We start from the raw sequence: 24,426 nt of genomic DNA, 5'->3' as shown, positions 1-24,426 counted from the left end.
GCAGAGGAGCACGGAGCACACCCACCGTGGCCCAGGAGGCTCTTCACCCATATAATAAGGACCACCGTGACAATGGCTGATGTTTATGGTGTGTTGAATATTGTCAGGTGCTGCGGACATCTCAGGTGTCAGTAGGGAGGAGGGACCTCATGCTACACACTACAGAGGAAGCGGTGAGGTCCATGAGAGGCAGCCATGTTTGGCCCCATCCTCACTCCCATGCCCTTTTGCTCACTTCCTCAACTAAGCACCAACCCACCAAAAAACAAACAAACAAACAAAAAACCCCAAAAACAAAAAACAGGGCCCCAGGCTTGCACTAGGTCACATCTGTCTTGCCAGTAAGTGAAGCTGCTGTGCCGACTCACAGAGGATCCAGCTGTCCTCTTCCGTAATCCGCAGACCCTGCCAAGCCAGGCCCCTTGGGGCAGGTCTGGCCTGGTCTCTGCCTCCTTTCCTGTTCTATCTCCTTGTCTTGGAGACAAAAGCCAGAAGCAGGAGGTGTCACTCACATGTCCAGGCCTGCCCTGTTTTCTAATCTTGTTTTAACCAAAGAGCTCCAGGGCCAAGCTGCAAGATGCACGGGGCTTACCATTTCCTGCTCTGTTCCTGCTCGCTCCAGGTAATTCCCTCAGACGCTCTTGGTCCCTGGCCGAACTCAGTGTTTCTAAAACGAGGTTAGACCCAACTCCACAGTGAGATCGAATTTCTGGGGGACTCTTGTCACTGGTTCTCCTTCAGAGGCTCACCTGGAGTGCAGCCCTGAAGGCATCATGCCCCCAAGTCAGGCAGAAAGGACTCAAAGACACCTCACTCCTGGAAATAGCTGTTTACTGAGTCAGTAATACTATGCAGCATGGTATTATCATATGTGGACAGGAGAGTTACATGGCCATGGGGTGTGTGGTGCAAACCAGTTGCACATCCAGGACAGTCAGGAAGGTGCAGAAAGGCTTTTGGGCAGGGAAGGGCTGTTCTCTGGGTCTGTGTTGGGAAGGAGAAACTCTATGCCCTCACCCTGGGTGGGACAGGGGGTCTGAATCTGTTTGAACATAAAGGCAAAGCAGCTTTAGAGCAAGTGCAGCCAACAGGAGACCTCCACCCTGCGGGGTGACTTCCCAGCGCCCCGCTCTGCCAGTGTGTGCCGGAAGTTGGTGGGTGCCAAGGAGTGATGACACGGGGGGCCTCTGTGGGTGTCCAGGCCCTTCCCACTCCTAGCCCAGCTGGCTGCCCATGAAAAGAGGGCTCGGGCCATTGTGGGTCCTGGTGGGACAATGTCGGCATGCAGCTGTGATCAGGAGAGCTGGGTGCAGGAGGTGAGAGCTGCCCTGTTGCAAGGGGTTGGCCCTTCTGCAGCTTGTTCCTCCCCACCACTCCAGAGGAACTCCCTTGGGGAATGGGGCAGGCCAGCCTCAGGGACAGCAAGAGGCAGCTGTGCAGAGAGAACCTTCTGGCCTGCCTCTGTCTCCCATCTCCACTCAGGCCCAGTGTTTCAGGGCCTACAGAGTGCCCCCGTACAGATGAAACTCCTGCTTGGATTCCTTCCGGGCTGCTCCTGAAGGGCAGAGGCAAGGATGAACTGAGGAATTTTCTGGACATGTAAAGAAATAAATGTTGAACTTCTCAGGGGGCGCTGTGTGCAAGGCCAGAGAATGTCAGCCTCGTGGCCCCACTGTGCTGTGACAGACAGGGACAGCTCCCGGGTATGCTGTTCCCTTGCTTGTGGGGAGGGTCTGGGGTTGCCAGGTCCACTTTGCCTCTGGAGTTTTGGCAGTAACGCCCACCCGCAAAGGTTTCCTTGGGGCTTTTTAACCCCGGGGAGCCCTGGGAAACTGCTGGTCAGCATGGGTGCCCAGAGACAGATGTGAGATCTTCCTCCCGAGGTAGCTGCCTCCCTGGCAGGCTCAGTCACAGGAGAGGGGGGTCTTCCTCTGCCCTCTCCTCCTGCCCAGCCAGGGAAACCCAGTTGGCCCACCTGGCCAGCAGAAAAATCTGTGTATGTGCATGTGTATATGTGTGTTTGTGCATGCGCATATGTGTGTGTGTGTGCATGTGTGCCTGTACACATATGTGTGCATGTGTGCCTGCATGTGTACTGTGCACGTGTGTTTATGTGTGCATGTGTGTGTGCATGCATGTGTATGCGTGCATGCGTGTGTGCCTGGATGTTCTGCATGTGTGTGTGTGCATGCATGTGTATGTGTGTATGTGTGCATGCGTGTGTGTATGTGTGCGTGTGTGTGTGTGCATGCGTTTGTGTGCATGTGTGCATGCATGTGTATGTGTGTATGTGTGCATGCATGTGTATGTGTGTATGTGTGCATGCGTGTGTGTGCATGCGTTTGTGTGCATGTGTGCATGAATGTGTGAGTAGGGGCTGCTTTCCTATGGTACAGTTACTAAGGGGGAGCCCAAAGCTGCAGGGTCAGCCCTGGGGAACCCCCTCGTTGGAATCAGAGGACCACAACTGTCTGTAGGTGAGCCTTTCTGGGGCCTGGATCTGCTCGGTGCCCCTCCGGCATTCTGTGTGACAGTGTCTCTGCCCCAGCCCTCCTCAGTAGAAGCTCTGGCTTCCTGGTGGGCCTGGAGGCCCGGGGAGACCAGGGGGACCCTGGATCCCTGGTTCACCCTTAGGCCCCATGGCTCCCCGCTGGCCTGGTGAGCCTGTCTTCCCTGCGATCCCCGGTTTTCCCTGAGGCCCTGAGGGCCCTGGAGACCCTGGGGGCCCTTCTGGCCCTGGGGGCCCTATGTCCCCTTTTGGGCCTGGCTGTCCTCTTGGCCCTCCTGTTCCAAAGCTGCCCTTTGAGCCTTTGAGGCCTGGGAACCCTCGAGGGCCAACAGGGCCCCTCTCTCCCACAGGCCCGGCTTCTCCAGGTTGCCCCTGAGGACCCTGGGATCCCGGGGGGCCCAAGCTGCCGGGGTCTCCTTTTGGGCCTCTGCCGCCAACAGGCCCTTTCACGCCCATATCTCCTTTGAGTCCTCTTGGTCCTGGAGGGCCGGGGGCACCTGAGGTTGGAGAGAAGATGGGAGAGGTCAGTCTTTGAGGGGCTCCCCGCCCGAGGCTCGCCCACGAGCAGAGCGGGCACGGCGACAGCATGAGGGCTGGACAAGCCCAGCAGACACTCATCTCTCACTGCAAGGCTTGCCGATAGCTCCACACACACAATGAGGTTAGGGACCGAGGGGCTGGTCAGCTTCAAGAAGGGGCCAAGGTTATCCAGGATTGCCTGTCCTGCTCTGAGGCCGGTCTGACCTCCTTCTCACGCATGGTCTTTGACCACTGTATTCACCCCTACCCCACCCCCATGACTTCTCAGACATTTGGGAACAGGGTTGGAGTCAGGTCACATGGAGGAGAAAACCAAGAAAGTGCGGCATGAGAAATAGGTGTGTCCCAATGTGAGTAAGCAGGCACAGTGACAGCCCAGAAAAAGGTGAGTACCTCCAGGAAGCCCACCCTGATCACCCAGCCTCTTCGCTGAGCTCTTAAGGCTACTACGTTGTGAGTCTTTTCATTGACACATAGAAAGAGAAGTCACCGCACACTGAAAGCGAACACTGGATACTATCTGGCGGGCCCTGCTAGACTGTGCAGCCCCAGGAAGATGGCAGGAGCCACGGCTCACATCCCAGCCCTGGACACAGAGAGCCTGGCATGCAGTCAGGAAAATTCAGTATGTGCTTGAAAAGGGTGATTCACCAAGCAGCCGTGGACCCTCCTTCGAGCCTGGCTCTGCATGAGGGCCTGTGGGAGATGCCAAGATGAAGATACGGCCCTTCGTTAAAGAGCCCTGTCTAGCGCCCAGGACAGGGGTCTGATGACCTCACGTCCTTCTGGCTGTGTGGGTCTGAGAGTCTCCACCCCTCATAGCTGTGCCAACCCTGAGGACACAAGGCAGAAAGTGGGCCTCTCGGGGGAAGGGATTCTGCATGCTGGGAGCTGGGAGCCCTCCATTGCCGTATCCAGTTCTGTGGCACAGGCCCCTTCATCCTGGCTGATGCTACCTGAGCCCTCTTCTGTGCCCCTCTCCGTTTTCTTCCCAGAGTGTTTCTAAGTGGAGCAGAGTCAGTGAATACGTCCTCTATTATGACCTAAACTGGAAACCAAAGCCCAGACAGAGCCAGCCCCACCAGAGCCAATAAAACCTTCCAGTCAGTTCCCTGACACCACCTGCCCTTGCCCACTTCCCGCCATGGGGATGTGGCCCTGCATGGCTCACGTGGCCTGCCAGCAGCAAGGCTGAGATTCCATTGTTGAGTTAGCCAATGATGAAGGGTGACCAGCAGCAGTGGCAGCAGCCTGGCCTCAGAGAAGCCGGGAGGCAGGAGCTGCCCTTGGCCTGCAGGAGCTGCCCTTGGCCTGCAGGAGCCCCTGGCAGCCTGGCAGCCAGAGTGCCACGGGCCCAGGCTGACGCCTGCACAGGAGCCACCTCCCCACCCTGGCAGGACCTGCAGGGAACCAGCAGAGCCATAGCGTCTGTCTTCACCCTACCTCTGCTCCTGGTGCCTGGGCCAGCTGCGGTTTGGAAAAGCAGAGAGCCATACAGAGGCGGAGAGGCCCCCCGAAGCTGTCGGTGGTGTGGCAACACTGGCAACACTGTCCTGTTCCAAAACTCAGATTTCATCCACAAGATCGTGTGCTCACTGAGCTTCCAAGGGCCCTGCAGCTCCGTGACCCCTTCTCCTGCCACTCCCTCCTCCCTGTCGGGGTGGGCACTTGCCTCCTCCCTCTGCCCCAACTCCTCCTGGGCTCACTTCTCTCCCAGGGCTGGTCCCCTGCTCCCTGGTACTCCACTCTCTCCACTCTCACCTTCTGGGTGGACAAGTTCACAATCCCCATCTCCAGCCTTGGCTCAGGAAAAGCCTGAGAAGACTTGTTGGGACAAGGACACCCTGCCCTGCACCCACACACAGCTGGGGCCCCCTCACCTTCTTCCGGAACTCCATTCCTTTCTATGCCACCATCTTTGGTGGACAACCTCGCCTCCCTGGTCCCTAAGAACACAGCAGCCAGCTGTGAGGATTTCTTCCTTTTTCAGAGACAGGGTCTTGCTCTGTTGTGGCTGGAATGCAGTGGCACAATCACAGCTCACTGCACCCTTGAACTCCTGGGCCCAAATGATCCTCCAACAGGCACATGCCACCAGGCCAACTGATTTTTTTATTTTTTTGGCAGAGATGGGGTTTCACTATGTTGCCCAGGCTGGTCTCGAACTCCTGGGCTCAAGTGATTCTTCTGCCTTGGCCTCCCAAAGTTTTGGGATTGCAGGCATGAGCCATCCCACCTGGCCTATATCTGTGATTTCTAAGGGATTCTATGCCAGCAGCAAAGGGGAAAAAACACTCCCTCCTCCCCAGCAGCCCCCTCCAGCTCGTCTTTCCTGGGAAGCTCTGGGGAGTCTTTCCCTAGGTGTGGAGGCCCAAGCGTCCACATGCTGCTGGTGGATGTCTGTGCAGAAGCCTCAGTCATATCATTCCCTTCATTGCCCAGGAGCTGCAGCCTAGCGTGAGTGGAGGGAGAATGCAGGGAGAAGGGTTCCCTCCTTCTCTATATCCACCCCTAAGCCACAGCTGCTGCTGCTGACGCCATCTCTGGGAACCCAGATTGGGGTGGGAGGTGTTCCAGGCAGTGGCTGTGAGAAGATAGAGTGGACGATGTTATTGGGGGCCTGTCTACATCTTGTGGGCCTCCGCATGGGCTACTGACAGGTGCCTGTGGTGCCGACAGAAGCCTCCCTTGCCGCCTGTGTCACGGCTGGTGGACGGAGCTGCTCGGTGCTGGTGTGCCATAGTCAGCCCTGCTCACTCTCTGCCTGCTCCGTGCCTTCTCGAATCTCCCACAGGGTGGAGAAGGGAGGGACATGAGAGCGCTGACATTTGCCAACTTCATCAACTGAGTGTCTGCTATGTCCCAGGCAGGAGGCTGTTGCTCCATTTTACAGATGACAGGGCAGGTGCAGCAGTTGGCCACGTGCTGAAGACCACAGCGCTGGGATCAGGATTCTAGTCCAGGCCCGAGAGGCTCTGAGACCCAAGCTCCTTCCCCCATGCTGCTACCTTGGCTCCTGTGTCACTCCCAGCACTGCCGGGGCCTCCAGGCCTGGGTGCTGCCTGGAGGAGGGAGAGGCTGCAATCCTAGGCACTGCCTGGAGGAGGAGGACCCCAGAGCCTTTTTCTAAAGAGTGCTTCGGGGTCCCCACTGACTGAGAAGGGGACTCAGAAGGCTGCCTTCCTTAGGTGAGCAGGGCCCCACCTGCCCTCCAGGCCAGCCATGAGTCATGCAGGCAGAGGACTGACAGCAGGCGTGACCTGGTCTGGCTAGGGAGGAAGTCAACAACTGTAGTTTAGTAGTTAGTGTGGGGGCAAGGAATGTGGACAGAGACTGACCAAGGACCCTCCAGGCCGGGGTGCCACTGATCTTGCCAGTAACAAGGCAGGGGTGAGGGGCAGAGGAGAGAAAGGCTAGAGGAGGGCTAGTGGCTGCTCTGAGCTGAGGGAAGGCACTTCAGGCCACCAGGGAAGACGGGCAGCAGTGGCTGAGGTGCGTGGGAAGGAGAGGGACCGGCGCACCCTGGAGTCCGGTGGAGGGGGGCGGCCATGATTACTCAGGAAGCCACAGACTGTAATCAGGCTCTCCAGGCTCATTAGGGTCCAGCCACAGCTGACCTCACGTCTGGGACCATGGAGTGGCTGGCTCTGTGGTCTGCGCTTGGGATAGGGAGGAGGGGGTGGGCTGAGCAGAGTGCCCAGTGTCTCGGGGCATCAGCACTGCCCACCCATGGGAGGGGCAGTGCATGGCCCAGGAGGAACCCACAGTACATCTTATGGTCAGAGGCAACTGGCCGGCTTACAAGGACAGAAGAACATAAAACAAAGGGGTGCCTCTGGAGGGACTGGCCTGGTGTTGTGGGAGGCACATTGGCGTGGACATCGGGTGCCCAGTGTTTGAGTCCCAGCTCTCATATTAGCAAAGCGGGTGGCTTGGGCTCAGGCTCCCCTATGCTCCATGAGAATACTGGCCTGGCTCAGGGACTCTCAAACCTGCTTGTTGCCAACTGAGGGCTGTTAAAAACATGCCCATGGGCTTCTACTTCAGCTTACGATGGACTAGTTTATGACAGATTCAACCTCCCACGGAGAACAAACAGAGCGGTTAGAGAAAGACCAAAACATCCTTCTGGAGGCTTTGGAGGGATACCAAGGGCCAAGGTCCCGGAGAAGAGAGGCCTCGTTGAAGTCAGCCTGACATCTTTTCCTCTCCAGGCATTTGTGGATTTGTGATTGGTTTGGGCAGAGAGGCTTAGAAACCAACAAAAGGCTACAGCTATTAGGCTGAGAAGCTGAGTGGAGTTTTCAGCAGTATCACAGAGCTGAGAGAACAAAAACTGGGGCAGGGCCACCAAGCCCTCTTCATTGTCACCTCCGCAGGTTGCTCCTTGGGCCTGACCAGCAGAATGATGTGACAGTCTGCTTTTTCCTCCTTCACATGTAAACTCCTGAACACTTCAGTGTGGAAGAAGGATGGAGGGTGGTGATGATAGAACACATTTGCAGATTGAATCCCTTTGTGTCTTGCCCATCTTGGGCTTCTACCTTTTGTTCACACTTTCACTTATTTGTTCACCAAGCAAACATTTCTTGTACTTTCCAAGAGCCAAGCACTCTGCTGGGTCCTCGATGAGTAACACAGGGAGCCTAGGTCTCCAAGCAATTTATCAGCATAATAATCCTTTATGCAGGGCACCCTTTCATATTTTACAGGAACTTGTTCACACCCATTGTGAACACTGATCCTCACAATTACCCTATGGGATACAGGCAGGAAAGGCATTAATATTTCTATTTGCAGATGAAGAAACTGAGTTCAAAGTGTGGCTGGGTGTGATGGCTCATGCCTATAATCCCAGCACTTTGGGAGGCCAAAGGTGGGAGGATTGCTTGAGCCCAAGAGTTTGAGACCAGTCTAGGCAACAAAGTGAGATCCTGTCTCTATAAGGATAAGATGGTTTTAGTCTACAATTCCCAAATGATAGTCCTAGCACGGACACTGTCTAGCACAGACACTGAAATTACCCTACAGAGTAGGAGGAGATAAATATTTTATGAGAGGCACAAACACTATGAAACTACCACAGTCTTTCTGTTGAGTAAATGGGGGCTTAGAATTAATTAGAGCTGGAATCTCAGAGATCAGCTGGTCTTACCCCTTCATTTACAAATGAATGAAGCAGAGCCCTGGAGGGATGAAGCGATTCTGCCTAAAGATCCAGAGCACATCAGAAGCCAGGCTTCTTGCCTGTGCAGTCTCAGAGTTCCAACTCTTCCATCAGGACCTGGCACCTTCCACACAGCCCCCGCCACTGCAATCCCTCCCTTTATTCCAGATAGCCGCTCAGCTCCGGCCCAGTGGAGACCTCATTGCCAGCTCCTGTGTCCCAGCCTGTCTGTGCCTGTCTCTGGATGAATGAATGAGTGACCAGGTCCCCAGAGAAAGGGATGTGCATTGTGTCCCTGAAATTTGCTTTCAGATGTGAGAGATTTTACATGTGGTGACTTTAACAACCAGGAGAGAGGCTGCACAATTTAAACAGATGTGCAGACGTCGAACCAAGACTCAGGTGTAGCTCAAACAGATGCCCCGTTTTGTTCTCCATGCATGACTAGGACTCCTAGTCATGCAACTCCATGCATGAAAACTCTATGCATGACTAGGACAGCAGCAAATGTAAATTTCCAAGAGTACTATTGGTTACACTTAGAACGGTTCCTCTGTCAACACTTTTGGTACCATCTCCCTCTTCCCCACTCCCTGCCCAACACCCTATAGCTTAGCAGGACCTGAGCAGAAATGTCTTGTTGGCATCTACAAACTCATGCTCTGGGCATCTCCTTTCCTGGATGGGCACTGGATTGTGTCCATTTCAGAGCATTGGGGAGCGGTCAGGATTTTAAATCAGAGTGACCCTGTGCTTATTCCTTTGAACTCCCTACCCTATCCTCAGATTACTTTTCTATAAATAGAGTCACCAACATCTGCTTTGTTTACCATGCAAGGGTTGTCATGAGGCTGAAATAAAACAAAGTTTGTAAATGGACATTGTAATCAGGAAAGCTTTAAATTGCCTTTGTTCTTAGGTTGAACTCAATGAAACCACACATCTGCCAGGGGCTGAACCATAAGAACTATTTACTAATGCCCTTCCCTGGAACATTGTGCCCTAGAGGTCATGCACATACATATTTTAGGTGAAATACTCTGGGAAGATTTCCGTTACCATGTCAGGGGACAGGAAATAAATTTGACGAGAATTCGAGAGCCTTCCATCTCAGTGAAATTTCCAGAGGTTGGGTGGTATGGGTATGTGGAGACAGATATCCCTTCTAAGGTGAAGGATGAGTTGTTGCATCAGGCCCCTCCTAAAACTAAAAAGAAGGCACAATGCCTAATGGGTTGATTTGGACTTTGGAGGTAACATATTCATCATTGGAGTGTGTATTTCTACTCATTTGCCAAGTGACCTGGAAAGCTTCTTGTTTGAGTGGGGCCCAGAACAGGGGAAGGCTCTGCCACAGGTCCAGGCTGCCATGCAAGCTGCTTTGCCTGGGCCATAGGACCCAGCAGATCCAGTGGTGCTTGAGGAGTCAGTGGCAGATAAGGATGCTGTGTGGAGCCCTTGGCAGTCCCCTGTAGGTGAATCAAAGCACGATCCCTTAGGATTTTGAAGCAGCCCTCCCATTCTCCACAGATAACCACTCTCCTTTTGGGAAACAGCTCTTGACCTTCTACTCGGCCTTGGTGGAGACTAAACACTTAACCATGGGCCACCAAGTGACCAGTGGTCTGAGTCACCAATCATAAACTGGGTGGTAGCTGATCCACTAATTCATAAAGTTGGGTGTGCAGAGCAATACTCTATCATCATAAGTGGTATATACATGTGATCTGGCCTGAGCAGGCCCTGAAGGCACACGTAAGTTACATAAAGAAGTGGCCCAAATGCCCTGAGGTCCCGCTCCTGCTATCCTATCTTTTCTCTCCCAGCCTGCACCTGTGGCCTCATGGGGAGTTCTATATGATCAGTTGGTGGAGGAAGAGAAGATTCAGGCCTGATTTACAGATGGTTCTGCAGGATATATAGGTACCACCTGAAAATGGACAACTGCAGCCCTGCAGCCCCTTCCTGAGACATCCCTGAAGGAGAGTGGGAAAGGGAAAGCCTCCCAGTAGGTAGATCTTTGGGCTGTGAACCTGATTGTTCATTTTACTTGGAAGGAGAAATGGTCAGATGTGTGACTATGTACTGATCCATGGGCTGCGGCCAATTGTTTGGCTGGATGGTCAGGGACATGGAAGGAACACAATTGAAAAACTGGTGACAAGAAGATTTACGGAAGAGGTCTGTGGACGGGCCTCTCCGAAGAGGCAAAAATACTGAAGCTATTTGCATCCTACGTGAATCCTCACCAAAGGGTGACCCCGGCAGGAGAGGATTTAATAATCGGGTGGATAGCATGACCTATTCTGTGGATACCAGTCAGCCTCCTTCTCCACCACCACTGTCATTGCCCAATGGGCTCATGAACAAAGTGTGCATGGTGGCAGGGATGGAGGTTATCCATGGGCTTAGCAACATGGACTTCCACTCACCAAGGCTGACCCAGCTATAGCCACTGCTAATGCCCACTCTGCTGCAGCAGAAACCAACACTGAGTCTCTGACATGGCACCATTCCCCAGGGTAATCTGCCAGCTACCTGGTGGCAGGTTGATTACACTGGATCATTTCCATCATGGAAAGGGCAATATTTTTACCAGAATAGATGCTTGCCCTGGATATAGATTTGCCTTCCCTGTACACAATTCTTCTGTCAAAACTACCCTCCGTAGACACAGAATGCCTTATCCACAGTCACGGTATTCACACAGCATTGCTCCTGACTGAGGAGCTCACTTCACAGCAGACGAAGTGTGGCAATGTGGCATGGAATGCACTGGTCTTATCATGTTCCCACCATCCTGAGGCAGCTGGCTTGATAAAACAGTGGAATGGCCTTTTGAAGACTCAGTTACAGCACCAGCTAGGTGGCAGTACCTTGCGGGGCTTAGGAATGGTTCTCCAGGAGGCTGTATATGCTCTCGATCAGCATCCAATACGCAGTGGTGTTTCTCCCAAAGTCAGACTCACAGGTCCAGAAATCAAGGTGAGTTAATGGCAGTGGCACTCTTATTCTCATACTGGTGACCCACCAGAAAATTTTTGCTTCCTGTTCCTATGATCTTATGTTCTGCTGAGATAGAGATCTAGTTCCAAACGGAGGAATGCTGCCACCAGGAGACACAACCATGATTCCATTGAACAGGAAGTTAAGACTGCCACCTGGCCACTTTGGGCTCCTCATGCCTCTGAATCAACAAGCAAAATAGAGAGTTTCTGTGCTGGTGTGGGTGACTGGATCCTGACTGCCAAGGGGAAATTGGACTACTACTCCACAATGGAAGTAAGGAAGGGGATGTCTGGAATACAGGAGATCCCGCAGGGTGTCCCATAGTATTACCAAGCCCTGAGATTAAGGTGAATGGAGTATTCAATAATCCCACCCAGGTAGAAATACTATAGCCCAGACTCTTCAGGGGGGAAGGTTTAGATCACCCCAGCAGATAAAGAGCCAGGACCAGATGAGGGGCTTGCTGAAGACAAAGGGAATACAGAATGGGGAGTGGAAGAAGGTGGTGATGAATACCAGCTACAACCATATGACCAATGACAGCAACAAGGACTGTCATGGTTATGGTACGTCCTCCTTATATTTTATTTTATTTCTCCATTTGGACATTCTGAATATAATCAATCCTCCTTATTTTTTTAATGAATATATTAAAAAATATGTGTGTGCATAGCCAACAATTTTGTTTTCTGTCTTCTCTTATTCCCTTATTGTGTAAAATAACATGTATCTACTTTATAGCATAGTTAAATATTGTTAACTTTACATCATATTATTTAAGTTACAGGGTATCAGCAAAAGAATAAAATTCACTCAAGGACTTTAACTCCTCTTCAGGGGAAAGTGTGTGTGTGTTTTTGGTTGTACACAGGAGAGTTGTATCACATTAGGTGGAATTATGACCTTACTGTTGTCTTTATTTGGAGATTAAGTGTGGTTTAAGGAGATGTGTACAGGTGCCAAATTGACAAGGGGTGGGCTTGTGATGGTTAATTTTATGTGTCACTTTGACTAGGTCAGATGCTTGGTCAAATATAATTCTGGGGTCTTCCTTGTGAGGGTGTTTAGGATAAGATTAACATTTAAATAGGTAGCCTGCATCAAGCAGATTGCCCTCCCTCATGTAGGCGGGCTCATCTAATCAGCTGAAGGCCTGAATAGAACAAAGAGCTGAGCCTCCCCCAAGTAAGAGGGAATTCTTCCTGCCTCATGGTCTTCAAACTGGAACATCAGCTCTGCAGATTTTGGACTTGCCAGCCTTTCTAATTACAGGAGCCAATTCCTTATAATATCCATCTATCCATCTATCTCTATCATTATCTATCTATCTATCTATCTATCTATCTATCTATCTATCTACCTACCCATCTATATCTATCATCTATCTAACTCATCTCTATCTATCATCTCTATTTCTATCACCTCTCTCTCTCTCTCTACTATTGATTCTGTTTCTCTGGGTCTGTCTATCTATCATCTATCTCTATATGCTATTGATTACTTCTCTGGATCTATCATCTATCTATCTATCTATCTATCTATCTCATGTCTATCTCTTTATCCTATCTATCTATCTATCTATCTATCTCTATCATATCTATCATCTATCTCTATACACTATTGATTCTGTTTCTCTGGATCAATCAATCAATCTATGTATCTATCCATCTATCTATACACTATTGATTCTGTTTCTCTGGATCGATCTATCTATCTATCTATCTATCTATCTATCTATCTATCTCATGTCTATCTCTTTATCTCTATCCTGTCTATCTATCTCTATCATACCTATCATCTATCTCTATACACTATTGATTCTGTTTCTCTGGATCAATCAATCAATCAATCTATATATCTATCCATCTATCTATACACTATTGATTCTCTTTCTCTGGATCTATCTATCTATCTATCTATCTATCTATCTATCTCTATACACTATTGATTCTGTTTCTCTGGGTCTATCTCTCTCTCTCTCTCTACACTATTGATTCTGTTTCTGTGGATCTCTCTCTCTCTCTCTCTCTCTTTCTCTCTCATACAGTATTGATTCTGTTTCTCTGGAGAACCTTGATAAATACGGAAGACATGAGGTGGATGAGAGTAGAAGAGTGTGTCAGAGTGACAGCCTCCCGGGCAGAGGGTTGGGTGGTTGGGAGCATTAATGAGGGGGTGGGAAGGGAGAAGAAAAGAGGAGACAGTTTTCAAAACACAAGATCTGCTTGTTTCTCTATTAGGACATGGTTAAACAAATCTAAATATAAAAGTTCAGATTTGTGTAATAGGCAAAGTTAGAAGCCATAATACCTTTACAAAAGAGGTTCGCAAGGATGTTCTCTTCCTTTTTTTTTCTTTTCTCTTTTTTTTTTTTTTCCAGACGAGGACTCACTCTGTCTCCCAGGCTGCAGTGGTGCAATCATAGTTCACTGTAGCCTTGACCTCCTGGGCTCAAGTGATCCTTCTGCCTCAGCTTCCCAAGCAGCTAGGAGTATAGGTACACACCACCATGCCTGGCTAATGCAAGTACATTTCTTAAAGCTGCCTATTGCTCTAGGCATTTGCTATAGGATTGTGTTAGCCCACTAGTACTTTGCCTAAAACCAGGTACTTCTGTGTCCAGCAAGATCACCAAGCCTCAGTGGAAGCTTTGTAGCAGCCCTACCTGGACCCAGCTCTTACCTCGTAGGATGGTGACATTGCGAAGGATTTCTCCATGCTGCGTGTCCACCGCCTTCATCTCCTCCACGATCATGGAGAGGTTCCGGACGTTGAGGTCCAGCCGGGCACTGAGCAGGCTGAAGCGCTCCCGGAGCAGGTCTGTGGTGCCCAGCATGATGGAGACAGACTTGTTCAGGTAGTAGAGCTCCTCGGCATGGGTGTGGAAGCCCAGCGTGCAGGAGAGCCGCACGTCATCCAGGTACTTGAGCATGCTGTGCACGTGGCTGTCAGTGGCATTGATGTTGGTGAAGATGGTGCCAATTTCAATCTCGTGAGAAGCCATGCGTCCTTCCAGAGACTCAAACCTCTCCACGGTGCGGTTCTGGGCATAGTGGGTGTGGTACTGAAGATCATGCATGTTCTCCTCGTGGTCGTCCAGGAAGGACGAGATGTTATCCAGCTGCAGCTGCAAGCCCATGACCTGGAGTACCAGGTCATGCATGCTCTCGGAGTTCTGGCTGATGCGCTGTGAGGAGGCCCCCAGGGTGGCCTGGATGTTCTTGACTGCCTCTCCGGTCTTGGTGGAGGTGGTACGCAGGCCACTGAAGAGCCGGGTATAGTTCTGCCAGTCGGTGACAATCTTCTGGAGGGTCAGGGTCTCCTCGTCCGTCTTCCGCTGGATCCCATGGATCCACTCGGAAGTCTGCCCCACGGTGAAGTTGATCTGGTGCATTGCAGCCTTGACATCGTAGCACTCCTGGGTGAGGTCCTTCAGAGAGAGGTCCAGGCCAGCTGTGGTGGCCTGCCAGCCTCTCACCTGGGCCAGGAAGAGCCCCAGAGACTGGTTAACCTGGTGGATGGAGAAGGAGCAACTGCCCATCTCCTGGGAGATCTGCCTGCTGGTGGTGGAGAGCACCTCCTGGGCCTGCAAGGTCTGGTCCAGCTGCACCTCCTGAGCCAGAAGCAGCTTCTGAATTCCCTCCAGCTCCTCCTGCAGTTTTCGGACCTCTGGCCCCAGCTGCCCAGCTTCATGGCAGAAAGAGCAGTTGTTCAGGGCTTTTGGATCTTTAGGGGAAAGGGACAACAGTTTGAGTTGCTGAAGGGCCACGGTATGACGCTTCCTCTTTAAATTAAATATTTCAGAGCATAAGGAATTGGTAAGTAGCTTCCCAAACCTGCTTCCTTCCTGAAGTCCTGTTATGAATCCCTTCTTGGAAAAGCCTTGCCACCTCTATGGAATCTCATGTTTACCAACTGTCTTGACTCTGATCTGAAATGTAGCATTTAGGACATTTTCTCCTTCTCACCACCAAATTCTCAAGAACATATCTTCTTAATTTTTCTTAGGTGACCAGGAACTTCCCACTTAAACTTGATTTAAAAATTTCTCCCAATATTTGTATATCTGTTATCTTATTCAATCCTCTTACAATAATAAATTTGCAGAGAAGGTGGCACAGGGATTTTTGACTTGTGACTCAAGAGGAACGAGGCACAGAGAAGTGGCTTGGCAAATAGCCACGTATATTGGTGCCAGACCAGAATCTTCTATTTGAGTCAGAGAAGAATACCCCTGTAAACCCTTCTATCATTGCTCCTTCTGTCTCATTCTCTCTTAGATTGTTCCAGATTAAAGCAGGGGATAAACAACATCAAGAATTGTGGCATGACCTAAGCAAATTAATGGAAGAACAGAAAACCAAAGACCACATGCTCTCACTTATAAGTGGGAGCAAGATTGAATATATGTAGACCCTGGGCGTGGTGGCTCACACCTCTAATCCCAGCACTTTGGGAGGCCGAGGAGGGCAGATCACGAGGTCAGGAGATCGAGACCATCCTGGCTAACATGGCGAAACCCCGTCTCTACTAAAAATACATCCAGGGGATGGAGAACCAGCTAGGGAGGGAGCAGGGAGCCGGGGATGTCCTCTGTGCCTAGAAGGCTGATGAAGGTTGCTTGGTGCTGGGGCACTGTGGTGTGGGGAGGGTACCCTTGCCCTACCTTGATGATCACTGCATCACAGTCATCAGTCCATCTACTTACCCAGGCCCTGGAGATTTTTCTGCATTAACACAAGTTTCTTGTCATAAATAGACTGGGTCAAGGAGATGTCTTCGGAGAGAGAGTCCACTTTTCTAAAAACTGTAGGGAAAACAGATGAGAAGCTGGGGCAGGGTCTAAGCTCAGAGAAACAGCAGTCATTCCTTGAGAAGGCATCTTTATCAGCCCCTCTGCAACCAAAACCTTTCACCCTTCTCCTCTCAGGCTTCTTCATGGTGGTTAGGGAGGACACTTCTTATGGCCAGAGTTTGCCACAAGGCCCTGTAGAGACATAATCACTCACCCCACGCCCCACATTTTAGAAATAGGACCTGATCATAGAATGGAACAGGGGAAATTCAGGAAAAAAACATTTTAAAAAAAATTATTCTTATTCCTACCACCCAAAGATTGCTACCATCAGTGTCTTCATGTATTTATTCTAGTTTTGTTTACATTGATAACCATTCTTCAGCTACACAGATATATGCAGTGTTCTCCCCTTACCTGCAGGGGATACATTCCAAGACCCCCAGTGGATGCCCGAAACCTCAGAGTATGGAACCCTATATATACTATGTGTTTTCCTATACATACATACCTCAGATAAAGTTTAATTTATATATCAGGCCTAGTAAGAGATTAACAACAGCTAATAATAAAATAGAACTATTAGAACAATATGCTATAATAAAAGTTATGTAAATATGGTAATATCTCTGAGAATATCTTATTGTACCGTATTCACCCTTGTTCTTGTGCTGACATGAGATGACACCATGCCTGTGTGAAGAGATGCAGTGAGGTGAATGACATAGGCATCGTGACTTAGTGTTGGGCTACTACTGACCTTGCCGTATGTCAGAAGGGGGATCATCAAGCTGTGATGTGGCCGATTGACCTCGGGTAACTGAAACTGTGGATAAGCAGGGACTGTTGTACTTTCTTAGGCAACAAAAGCAAAACTGGGATGCTCTGAACATCTCATCTGCTTTCTTTGATGTTGCTTTATCGGTATCATGTCATGGATATTTTTCCATCCAGGGTTAAATCACTTTAACATCATTACTTTTGGTATCTGCATGGCACTCTATATAAATAATACAGCAATTATGTATGAATCCCCTACTGTTGGGGACACTTAAAGTACCTCCTCTTCTGAGCTCATAAATAAAACTTGATATATAAATATAAGTAACGCTTAATTCTAGAAATAATCCTTATATATGATGGTTGTATGTATATGATAATTCTCTTGGGATAAATTGCTTAAAGTAGAATTATGGGACCCAAGGGTATTAACATTTTTGAAGTCCTTAATACAAGCTGCCAAACTGCTGCCCAGAAAAGGTTATACCAATTTATAGCCCACGGGCAGCCTTGCACTCTACTAAGGGGGCCATGTTGGCCGGTGGTTAGAGCACATCTTGGCAGTAGCAGGACGCCTGGCTTTTTCCAGTGGGTGCCTGAATGGGCCTGGTAGTGAGGAAGGGCATGGGTTGTTCTGAGGTTCAGCAAGATGTTTCCCACAGATCCTCTTAAGATCAAGTACAAGGGGAAAGAATTAGCACCACCAAGAGCACTGAGTAACACAGCTTCTAGTCCTAGTTTACATCACAATTTGTCGGGTGACTTTGGTCAAGTCAGTTACCCTTTCCTGAGCTCAACTCAATCACACGTAAAACAAAAATGTGGAGCTTGATGACGCTGAGGCTCTCCTCAGCGCCAAAATTCTATGCTTTCAAATTATTTGGAATCTCCAGGTTCCAGTTAATACTGTACACCTCAGAGCTGTCAGGAGATTTACTTAATTAGTAACAGCGACACGTTGAGAGAGTTTGGGAATAAGCACATGCTGTTACATGAGACAAGCACTTTACAGTTTACAGTAGTTATTATTCCATTTGAGCCTCCCTACAATTAAGATTTCATGCATAGATGAACAAAGATACAGAGAGATTAGGTGACTTTGATTCCTATTCCTATGCTTCATTAAGTCTACTTCCAAGCCAACAGCCAAGGCTCACTCCACTCCGTGTAATTCATTCACCTGTTCATTTCTTTTTTCTTTTTTTTTTTTGTGAGACGGAGTCTTGCTCTGTCACCCAGGCTGGAGTGCAGTGGTGTGAAAAGGGCTCACTGCAGCCTCAATCTCCTGGGCTCAAGTGATCATCCCAGCCCAGCCTCCTAAGTGGTCGGGACTACTGGCATATGCCACCATGCCCAGTCAATTTTCAATTTTTTTAAAATTGAAATGAGTGGGGTCTCACTGTGTTGCCCAGGCTGGCCTCGAAATCCTGAGCTCAAGTGATCCTCCCACCGTGGCCTCCCAAGGTGCTGGGGTTACAGACATGAGCCACTGCACCTGGCCTTGCTTATTTTTTCATTGTGCATTTCACGCTTAATAATTATAAATTTCTTTATAAGCCATTTTACTTACTTTCTAGACATGATTTTTCTTCATCCTTATAAAATTATATTTATAATGCAGACAATATGGCAAATAGTACTTATGTATCACTTATAAATAAATAGGTATATTTTGGAGGTGTGACTCTATCAAATTTTTCTTTTCCAACATTTAATTTAAAAATTTCTCAAACAATAGAAGGACTTGTACAGTGAAGACCTATGTGCCTATCACCTAGATTCTACAAGTAGCATGTTTCTGTATTTATTTTATATTCATCCATCTCTTTCACCCATTCATCAATCCATGTAAATTTTTGGATGCATTTCAAATGAATTTTTTACTGATGGGATGCACGGTCAAGAAAGTTTAGAGATCAGTGATCTAAACCAGGGGATGGCAAATTACGGCCTGCAGGTGAAATCCAGCCCAATGCCTGATTTACAGGAGTTGCCACCCCTATTCATTTAGACTGCTTGTGGCTGCTTTTGCTCTGCAATGAGTCTGGTTGTGACAAAGATCGTATGTAACCTGAAAAGCCTAAAATATTTACTATATAGCCTTTTACAGAAAAATATGGCCATAATCAGCTCTAGATTATAAACTCCATGAAGGCAGGATCTGTGTTTTACTAAGCAGTATACTGCCTAGTATAGAATATAGTTCTTGGCCCCCTGTATGCTCTTGATTTAAAAAAAAAAATACTTGATTAAAATGAACAGAGTTGGTTTATAATGTCTGCTGACTGATTTTCCCAACCCTCTGGACTTTGATCACAATCCTGGTTGTAAAGCATTGACCAGTCTATTCACACACTCACACACACACCATACACACACACACACATGCTTTACCCATCTATAGTCATTCTTTCAACAGATATTATTGGGCACCTGCCATTTAGGCCAGGATGGTGCCAACACTGATCTAGGGACTTGGGATACTCAAGCTGGAGGCAAAAACAAAAAAGGAAACCCAAAGTTCTCCCATGGTTCACAAACACGCACTCCTCACCCCAGTTCTTCTGATCCTCTGTCCAGTCACTCTGGATCTTGGGGCAAATCCTGTCCCCTCCCCAGGACTGTTCCCTCCCTCGAGGAGTAGGGCCAGCCTCCCGCTCCGGCCTGCCAGGCTGACTCATGGACGTTATGCATGTAACAGTGTCTCACATTCTGTCGTCCTCTCGGGAACTCTTTAGTGCCTACGCTCTTCTCTGGGCCTGATCCTATGGTTCTTGGAGCTTTGATAATGGCTCCAGGTCCCTTGGGTGCTGTGAGCTGAGGCCCTAAAAGGGGTGGCCAGAAATCTTGACAAGTTCTCTGACAGCAAGTTTGCGGCCTCTGATAGGCAGACCGTGGCTCCTTCCCTCCTCTGGCCTGGGATTTTGGCCACTTTCTGAAAGGCCAAACCCTGCGAATTGATTTAGCAGAGACAGGTGGTGAGGGGCTTGGGAAGTTCTGAAACCCTTGGTCCTTGAATCTAGCTGTACATTGGAACCCTCGAGGGGATTTATAAATGACTAAGGCCTGGGTCCTACCCAGAGATTTTGATTTAATTCATCTGGAGTGAGGGGAGGGGTGGGTACCCTGGCACTAGTATTTTTAAATGCTTTCCAAGGGATTCCAATATCCCCTGACAAGAGGGAAGAACCACACCCCTTGATGGTGAAATGTAATTGACGCAACTCAGTGTTCCCAGTGCCTGGCACAGAGCAGGTGCTCAGTTTGTGTTGGATTAATTAATGCCTTCGGATTACTGGAAGACGACTTGTGTCTATTCAAATCATTAGTATGCTGGCCTCTTGCCTTCAAGCTAAGAAGGCTGGTAACTGAATATCTCCAGCCAGGGCCAGGACGAGGCGCCTCTCCTTAGGGATGCGCTCAGGCTCAGGGTCTGCATGAGAGCAGGGGGCGCCCCCTCGGAGCCTCAACTGCCTCTCCCTACTCCCGGCCTTGTTTCTAAAATCTAGTAGATTGGAATAAATAAATTTACCAGAGCGTGGATTTTCAAAGTTTGAAGCTAAGTGTGGAATGGGATTGCACTCCTAGCACTCTTAGTGAAATGGGATTACAAACACCAAATTTGTTGTAACCAGTTTACCACAATCTGTCAGCATCTGGAAGGCAGAAGTGACCTACCTCTGGCTGTGTGCTGTGACCTAGGTCAACTACTACAAACCCTAATGTGTATGAGAAGAATCAAACCTCAGATCCCTGGGTCTTACCTGCAGGACCCCCCAGATTCCTTGGTCTCAGCAGGTCTGGCTGAGGGAGACCCAGGAATTTGCATTTTAACAAATACTGGAGGTGAAATTGCTGCAGGTAGGCATCCAGCCTCACTTTGAGAAACACTCACATAGACCATGAAAGGGGGCTTAGAAGTCACTCAATCCAGTGATCTCAATCCTGGGTGAACAACGGAACCATCGGGAGAGTTGAAAGATACTGAATTAATTCCACGACTGGGGTGGGGCCCAGACATCAATATTCCTTTTTTTTTTTTTTTTTGAGACGGAGTCTCGCTCTGTCGCCCGGGCTGGAGTGCAGTGGCCGGATCTCAGCTCACTGCAAGCTCCGCCTCCCGGGTTTACGCCATTCTCCTGCCTCAGTCTCCCGAGTAGCTGGGACTACAGGCGCCCGCCACCTCGCCTGGCTAGTTTTTTGTATTTTTTAGTAGAGACGGGGTTTCACCGTGTTAGCCAGGATAGTCTCGATCTCCTGACCTCGTGATTCACCCGTCTTGGCCTCCCAAAGTGCTGGGATTACAGGCGTGAGCCACCGCGCCTGGCCTACATCGATATTCTTTAAAGCTCCAAGGTGGCTGTAACATGGAGCTGAAACTGAGAAGCACTGACCTGGTTGTATCATCTCATTACACCAAGGGGACAGCAAGGGTCCCCGGAGGCGGGTGCCTTCCTCAAGGCCACAGAGCTCATCAGTTGTCAGTGTCTGCAGTTTGGATTAGGCATAGAGATCCCCTAGCCAGGAAGATGCTGGCTCTGGGCCCTGGGATACAGATATCAAGTGTTTGTCTTTGCAGGGGAGCTTTTGGTGCCGGATCCCTGACCAGACACCCCACTACAGCCCGGGGTGGGCAAGCCCTGGACTCACCCAGAGAGGCCAACACAGCCACAGCCACCAGGAGCAGGGCCAGGAAGAGGTAAAGAATCCTCACTGATGTGTGCAAAGACAGGTTCTTCTGGCAGCGGCTGCAGCGGGGCCCTGGCCGACCTGTAGGGCATACAAGGAGACAATGGCTTAGGCCAGTAGCCCAGGCCGGAGCTGAAGGGTCAGTTCCATATTCCTGCTCTGGCCTGTCTCATCACATTTAAACCAGGCTCAGAAGGGGAGCTGTTCTCGACCCTCATTCTCTACCTGTCCTACCACCTTTCTCTAGGTGCTGGCGCTTTCTGGAATGCAGGAGACGGAGTCAGGACTTCAAAGAACAGCTCCCATCACTACCATCATCCTCTCTCTATGGCATCTTCATTTGGCCCATGGGGAGGGGCAACACCTCTTCCCTCTCCATTGGTCCTACTGATGACCCACAAGATGAGCAGCCAGCCTGAGACCCCACTGAGTGACCAACTTGTCTGGGCTTGCCCAGGACCTTCTGGGTTTTAGCACTGAAAGTCTCCTGTCACGGGAGCTCCTCAGCATGGTGCAAATCATCCTGGTTTGCTAAGATTGTCTAGGTTTTAAAACTGAGTCTTCAGGGTGCAATGGCTCATGCCTGTAATCCCAGCACTTTAGGAGGCTGAGACAGGGGGATCACTTGAGCCCAGGAGTTTGAGGCCAGCCTGGGCAACATAGCAAGATCCCATCACTATTTTAAAAAATAAAAAAGAAAATGGAAAGCCCCAAACCCTGGGAATCCCCTCAGTCTCTGGCAAACCAGAATGTTGGTTACCAGTCCCCAAACTTTTCAGGGAACCAGAAGTTCTACTGGAAACCAAACAAATAGTCACAGTCCACCAGTGGAGTTACTGGTATGGAGGAAGGAGCGAGCCAGATGTTCCTGAATATGCAGGCAGGCGGCCATCACCCAGTGGGAATGCAGTGATGGCCCAGCTGCAAATTCCTAAGGTGAATTCAACTGTAGCCACACATTCTGAGTACTAGGATGCTTAAAAATCCTGATGCCCAGATCCCACTCCAGGCCAAACAAATAGGAATTTCCAAGGGTTGGTCTCATGCATCCACAGGTGACTGTAATGAAGAGCTAAGGTTGAGAACAACTGCTCTAACCTGCACCAAAGCACTGACGGGCCCCACTCCAAACAGCGGTTCAGGTAGCATGGGACACAATGAAGGAGACAACTCTGGGCTAGCTAGAAGATGGGCCCCAGGGACAGAGTATGTAGCTCTGGGAGATGGCAGACATCCCTGATGGGTCTCAGGAAGAGCCCAGGAGACAGGTGGCACTTGTGCGAAGCTTTGATTTCAGGCCAAGCGCAGTGGCTCACACCTGGAAACCCAGCAATTTGGGAGGCTGAGACAGGCGGATCACTTGAGACCAGGAGTTTGAGACCAGTCTGGGCAACATAGCAAGACCGCTGTATCTACAAAAAATAAAAAAATTCATCCAGGCATGGTGGCGTGCGCCTATAGTCACAGCTATTTGGGAGGCTGAGATGGGAGGAACACTTGAGCCCAGGAATTTGAAGCTGCAGTGATCTATGGTTGTACCACTCATACCAGCCTGGGCGACACAGCAAAACCATGTCTTTAAGAAAAAAAATTCTAAACTCCTTTGACATCATTGGTACTGCACGCCCAGGGCCATGAACTCTGCCCTTTAACCATCCAGGAAGCAGTGCGGAAAGGACACCCAGGCTTTTGAAACCACCTAAAGAGACACGTCTCTCACTGGCTTGGGGATGGAGACAGGGATCTCTCAGCCCGGAGTGGAGATCAGGGGCAGCCCAGAGTCCTTACCCTTCTGGGTGCACGGGAAGCTCGGCATGTCCTCGTCATCACCCACCAGGTCCTCTTCCGTAACGCACAAGGCATCTCCATCGCCGCCGGCTGACCTCACTATAATGGAACCAGTGCCGTCAGATCCAGAGCCATCCCAGCCCTCTCCAGCAGCCCCTTTTATTTACCAGTCCCCACATCCCATGCCCACCTCTACCCCTGAGCCAGCTCACTGAGCTCCAGGTGGCCTGATGTAAGCTGCAAAAAGGGGGTAGATGTAGGAATCAGGTGGCTGAGGAGCTGGGATGTCCTGCCCCTCTGGATAAGGAGAGCTCCCCATTTCCCAAACGCTGGGAAAGACACATGGGCCAGCCCAGCGCCTGCTCTCTCTACAGCTTGTTGAAACCCCTGGAGGTGGAGTAAGGAGAAATAAGAGCTGGCTGCTTGCTACGGCTTAGTGTCCTTCTATTCCCCAACACTTGGTCACCGAAGCAGAATTCCTCTTCTCCAGGACAAGGCTGAATCTGGCTCCAGCATAGTCCCCACCAAGACTCTGCCTCCAGTATAGCTGGAAGGCTGTGAAGAGGAGGAGGCCAGAGGGAGGAGGCAGTCAGAGGGAGGAGGAGACAGGATGGGTGCAGATCCCTGCCTCACACAATCTCACCCAGGACCCACCAAGTGTCAAGGGGCCTTGGGCGGAGCAGGTCTCCTGTCAGAGGCTGATTTGGTTCTTATTCCCTGGGACAATATGGTCCCTAACTAAGACCTAAATGATGTATCCCTCACTCAGAAGATTCCTCTAGTTCCCCAGACACCCTTCACCTCCCACTCCTTGTAAGTAAGACCTGGCCTTTTCCTTCCTTCCTTCCTTCCTTCCTTCCTTCCTTCCTTCCTTCCTTCCTTCCTTCCTTCCTTCCTTCCTTCCTTCCCTCCCTACTATCCTCCCTCCTTTCCTTACTTCTTTGCTTCCCTTTCTTCCTTCCTTTCCTTCCCTTTCTTTCCTTCTTTCCTTCCTTCCCTACTTTTCTCCTTCCTTTCATTCTCTCTCCCTCCCTCCTCTCTTCCTTTTACTCTCTCCTCCCTCTCACTTTCTTTCTCTCTCTCCCTCCTTCTGTCTTCCCTCTCCCTCACTTTCTTTCTATCCCTCCCTCCCTCCTATCTCTCTCTCTG

General features: G+C 49.9%; 1 protein-coding gene across 1 annotated transcript in view; it reads right to left on the bottom strand.

Annotated features, from left to right (window-relative positions):
* Positions 1-817: 817 nt before the first annotated feature.
* Positions 818-24,426, bottom strand: part of SCARA3 (scavenger receptor class A member 3) — a 38,227-nt gene continuing 14,618 nt past the window's right edge. The window contains exons 2-6 of the mRNA XM_015145037.3: positions 23,278-23,376; positions 21,451-21,570; positions 15,934-16,032; positions 13,908-14,951; positions 818-3,006 (exon numbers count right to left, since the gene is read on the bottom strand). Of these exons, the coding sequence (XP_015000523.1) occupies positions 2,555-3,006; positions 13,908-14,951; positions 15,934-16,032; positions 21,451-21,570; positions 23,278-23,376 (1,814 nt within the window). The 3' untranslated portion in view covers positions 818-2,554. The remainder of the gene's footprint in view (positions 3,007-13,907; positions 14,952-15,933; positions 16,033-21,450; positions 21,571-23,277; positions 23,377-24,426) is intronic.

This window comes from Macaca mulatta, chromosome 8 (assembly GCF_049350105.2).
Source record: "Macaca mulatta isolate MMU2019108-1 chromosome 8, T2T-MMU8v2.0, whole genome shotgun sequence".
Lineage (NCBI taxonomy): Eukaryota > Metazoa > Chordata > Mammalia > Primates > Cercopithecidae > Macaca > Macaca mulatta.
The sequence above is the reverse complement of the archived record's forward strand: the minus strand, read 5'-3'. Positions and strand labels throughout refer to the sequence as shown.